The 4,340-nt window shown below is 53.3% G+C and overlaps 1 protein-coding gene across 1 annotated transcript; it reads right to left on the bottom strand.

The window, feature by feature from the left end:
• FSST1_000735 (uncharacterized protein) lies at nt 1–3,635 on the bottom strand (the record flags this gene model as incomplete). Its single annotated transcript, XM_083233804.1, has 2 exons — nt 1–3,351; nt 3,606–3,635. 2 exons carry the CDS (start codon nt 3,633–3,635, stop codon nt 1–3), a joined length of 3,381 nt encoding a protein of 1,126 aa, XP_083090917.1.
• Nucleotides 3,636–4,340: the final 705 nt, after the last annotated feature.

The following is a 4,340-nucleotide window of genomic DNA, read 5'->3' on the forward strand; positions in this document are numbered from 1 at the left end:
TCAGCTGACAGTCATCATCTGCATTCTTTGCGGTAGGCCAGAGGGCGGGGAGTTGTCAGAGGACGCTGCTTCTCTGAGTGAATTGGTGCCGCGGCTTCGCGCCACTCTTCTGGGTGGGCTCGAGCCAGGATCGTCAAAAACTCGAGTGAAGGCGGGACTTGACTCCTGTTGTCGTATATTTCGTGGCGTGCGCATGGGGCTATCTGTGATTTGGTCGGCCTGTCGAATGATGTCGGAGAGTGTATCCCGCAAGTCGCCGGCTCTCTTAACAAGAGCTTTAAGGCTGTTTGTATCGAAATGAACCTTGCCCTTGTCCGGTACCTGTTCAGGAACACGATGTTGCATCGCCCCGATGACGGAACGAACTACTCCTGACACATCATTGGCCTTGTTATACTTATTTTCGGGTGTTCTGGGACGACTGGGTCGATTTGATGGTGGCGTCTCTGTTATAGGCCAGTTACCGAAGATATCATCTTCTGGAGAGAAGACGGACCTTCGGCGCGGGGAGTGTCGCTCTCGAACCACTGTGGTCTTAGACATGGGGGGTTCGCGACCGTCGAAGGCGGCGTCAAGACGGTTCATGGAGTGATCATCGAAACCATCATCGCCAAACCGCTCATCGATGTCGAAAGCATCGAAGTTGATGGATGAGGTAGACTTCTGATCATCGTCGTCGTCAAACGACTCTTCATCGGGTGATGCGAGAGCAATGATACCATCAGCCTCTTTCCACAGATGTTTTTGTGATCCTTCAAGCATATCCATGTCCTTGGCATGACGGCAGAGTCGCTTCAGATCATTAACAAGAAGAGAAAATTCTCGAATATGCCCAGAATGGGCCTTGACGCTAGGTTGCGTTGCGCGAATCGATTCTGGAACTGCGAATATTTTGTTATCCTTGTCGTTGTTGTCAACACCGCTACCGCCGAATTCGAAATCGTCGTCCCAATCCTCGCTGACTGGCTTAGCCGCTATCCCCCAAGTGCCGTACTTTGCTCCGGTAGGTTTAGAAGCTTCAGGAGCATCGTGAACGACTGGAACGCTCTGGCTCCGGACGTGAGCGGGGGCCGGGCCTCTGCGGTTAGCAGAACGACCGCCTCTAGGGTCCATCTGCTTAGCATACGAAGTCATCGGTCGCGGTAATCGTCCAGTATCGGATTTCTCGTGCATTGGTGGCTCGCTCCAGTCGAAGAGTGAGCTGAGCGGACGATCATTATGGGCATCGTGGCCGTTTGTATCAGCAACGCCATTACCGCTGATATTGGCTAGGGCGAGGCGAACATTAGGGTTGATCCCCCTGGAATTCAGCGAGCTCCCTTTAGAGGGAGGCGATAAGGGGTTACATTGGAACTCATCATCCCTGGCCCAATCATCATCAAATTCATCGTCAAAGGACAACCTGCTGTACTCCTTGGTCGCGGAGGTCGGAATATCGTAGGGCGACGAGTTAAATCTCGACTCGAGTCTGAAATGCGGCGAGACGTCAGATCGATTTAGGGTGCGGACAGGGGTGGATGCATTCTCGTCCTCCTCCATGATTTTGTCGTCCTCGTCCCAGGTCCGACCAAGCATCTCATGAATAGACAAACGCTTGGTCTTTGTACCATTTCCGGCAGTGCTTGGCGGTGACTCGTCATACACGGATTCCAACGGTGTCTCGACAGCACGAGCACGACCGGAGCCAATCGTGCGCAGTGAGTCAAACACGCAATCGCTTTTGTATTCAGTGTCATCATCGTCCACCGACGTACAATCTCGGGTGTCACCCTCAGAGCTCTCCATGGTGGAAGCCCTGTCGTGATGCGGTCCCCTCAGTTGTGACATGGCAGTGGAGCTAGTAGAACTTCCTGAGGGTTGGTTAGGTCGATAATGATGGGTGGGAACCCCAACAGAATACCCTAACCGGGACGTATCCATATGAAAGTTTGCAAGTCTAGGAGGTGGAGGAACCGGCGACGACGAGTTTCTCTTGCGACTTCTCAACTGCATATTGGCAGCTGAACCAAGCGACAATCCCTGCCGGTCTGATATCGTTGATGTAGCGGGGAGGGTCAATTCCAGGTCCGGATTGGTTCGAGGAACAGCGCCAGATTGCGCACCAGTAAGCGGTTCGGACACACGTCGCTTATTCCCACTCCTGGGTTCAGCGCCACGTTTGGAACGCTGAGTGCTCCCTGTCGTTCTTACCGCCCACGTTTCTCCAGAGGCGAACGGCATTGAGAGCGATTTCTGTGGTGTGCTAAACGGTGAAGTCTCGGGGGATTGAGCTGGCTCGTCCCCGGCAGTCTGAGGAGGACGTGTTTCTGGTTGGATTTGAGCAGCAGGAAGTAGACCTTGAGGGGTAGGTGTCGCTGAAACCATCCTTGGTTTCACCAGATGGACTCTACCGCGCTCGTTGATATCGGTACGAATGCGCTTCAAAGAGACGGCTCGAGCATGTGGACTCAACTCACCTAGCCTACTCGAGCCTATACGTCCGCTAATGCTGAACCTCTTAGAGTGAAAATACGATTTCCATCCGCTTCTAATAGACGTCGATCTAGTGGGGGTTCTAATTGAGGATGAGTCGAGGAACTCGTGGGGTCGTGCCTGATCGTCAAATGATACGTTGTTTGAGTCTGTCGGTGTGAACACCGCAGGGGAATCTGGTCGGAATTGCTGAAGAGTCGCGGACCTCTGGTGGCTCGTAGCAGGTCGGCGTAGGGTGGGTAGAATTTGTAGGTGAGATTTCGCACGTCGTCGTCCTGGCAAAGGGTCGGGGCCGATGTGGTTTGACGTAGATCGTTTAACGAGCTTGTTAGGAGGGAGATTCGGTGCTGGAGAACCGCGCAATATCGGGGCAGCTGAGCCGTGAGAGAAGATAGAGGGCGCGTCCGGGCCAACACTCGACCTTGTGCTTTCGTGGCGGGACAACGGGCGAACAGAGAAGCGCCTTATCCAGGATCCATTGGAGGATATTGAGTCTCGAGACTCGGGGATAATAGCTGGAGATTCGGAGCGCCTCACGAGTGACGACTGCCTGCTGTTAAGCTGTGGGGGAGTCGACTGCGTCTGGGGCATAGGCGGTCGCTGGTAACGGGAGAGGGGAGGCCTCGAGGCGGTAACTGGGCGCGGGAGAGTGTGATGGTGGGAAGCGCCGAATACAGCAGCGGCGTTGCTCGTGGCGGGCCGTGAGGAAGCAAAGTTGCTAAGCGATGGCGACTGTGCGCTTGGGTCGCGGTCTATAGAGACTCGTCTGGAATGGGAGGGACGTCGAGTCGAAGGAGAGAAGGTGTTTGGTTCAGTGGTGGGTTGGCCGAACACCAAACCAGTGGCCGCTGCGGCGATAGCAGTACCAGTTCCAATAAGCTGAATTTGATAAACACAGTTAATTACCGCTTATTGCTGCAACAGGCAAGAGGTTGGTCAAGCCACCAAGAAAGAGGGTTTGAGGGGATCCAAAATCAGTATAGGATAGGATAAGGCAGAAAATAGGTGGGATAGGTTAAAGTCTATAGCAGCCATGTGATGACTGGTGTGTGGTGGTGGTGATCCTTGGTTGCCTTGATGTGATTGTGGATTGGATTTGCGGGGAGTACAAAGCTAACTAGCAACAAACTTACACTTGGAACGGTCTGCATGGTTGCTTCCATGGCGAAGGAAGCCGAGGGCTCTACTCAAGCAAGAGAGAGATATAACACAGCGACAAGCATTCTAGCTTAGAAGCGGAGGATGGCGGTACTCGAAAGGGCGGGGGTGCTCATGATCGTTGAAGCCATAGACCCAAGGATTATTGGGGGTGAATTCGCAGTCGACAAAGGCGGACGATACTTGCAAGGACAAGAAACCGTTGTAACCCACACGCCTTTCCCAAGCCAAGATTCTTCAAAGGGCCCCCCGAGTTTGAGAGAAGATGGATAGCTCCGGGGGACGATTGCGAAGACGGGAAGAAGCTAGGCGAAACCTGATTCTGGCTGGCTGGCTGGCCGGACAAACAAAAACAAACAAGTGAATGTTCTCCTCCCTCGGCGTCAGTCGGTCGATTGTGCCTCTCTGTGTGTGCGGGGGGGTTGAAGGCTGGAGTAAAAAGAATTTGAGTTTGTGGAAGAATAATATGAGAGACGACAAATGGACGGGACTTCTGAGCTCGGTTGAGATTGATTTGATGTGATCAAGTCGCGGAAGCGAATGTTGGAAAACAAACCAAGCTCGGCTGTCAGTTGCGGCCGCGATTAAGGTATAGGAAGGTAAACACTGCTGCAATGCCAGTGGGGACAGAGAGAGAAACCTAAGCACCGGCTTTCAAGATTAAAACAAACAAACAACAACAGCAGCAGCGGCCGCTGTCAGAACGCTAC

The sequence above is a fragment of the Fusarium sambucinum genome, chromosome IV, assembly GCF_050947815.1.
Source record: "Fusarium sambucinum isolate potato_lamoka chromosome IV, whole genome shotgun sequence".
In the NCBI taxonomy this organism is placed as follows: Eukaryota; Fungi; Ascomycota; class Sordariomycetes; order Hypocreales; family Nectriaceae; genus Fusarium; species Fusarium sambucinum.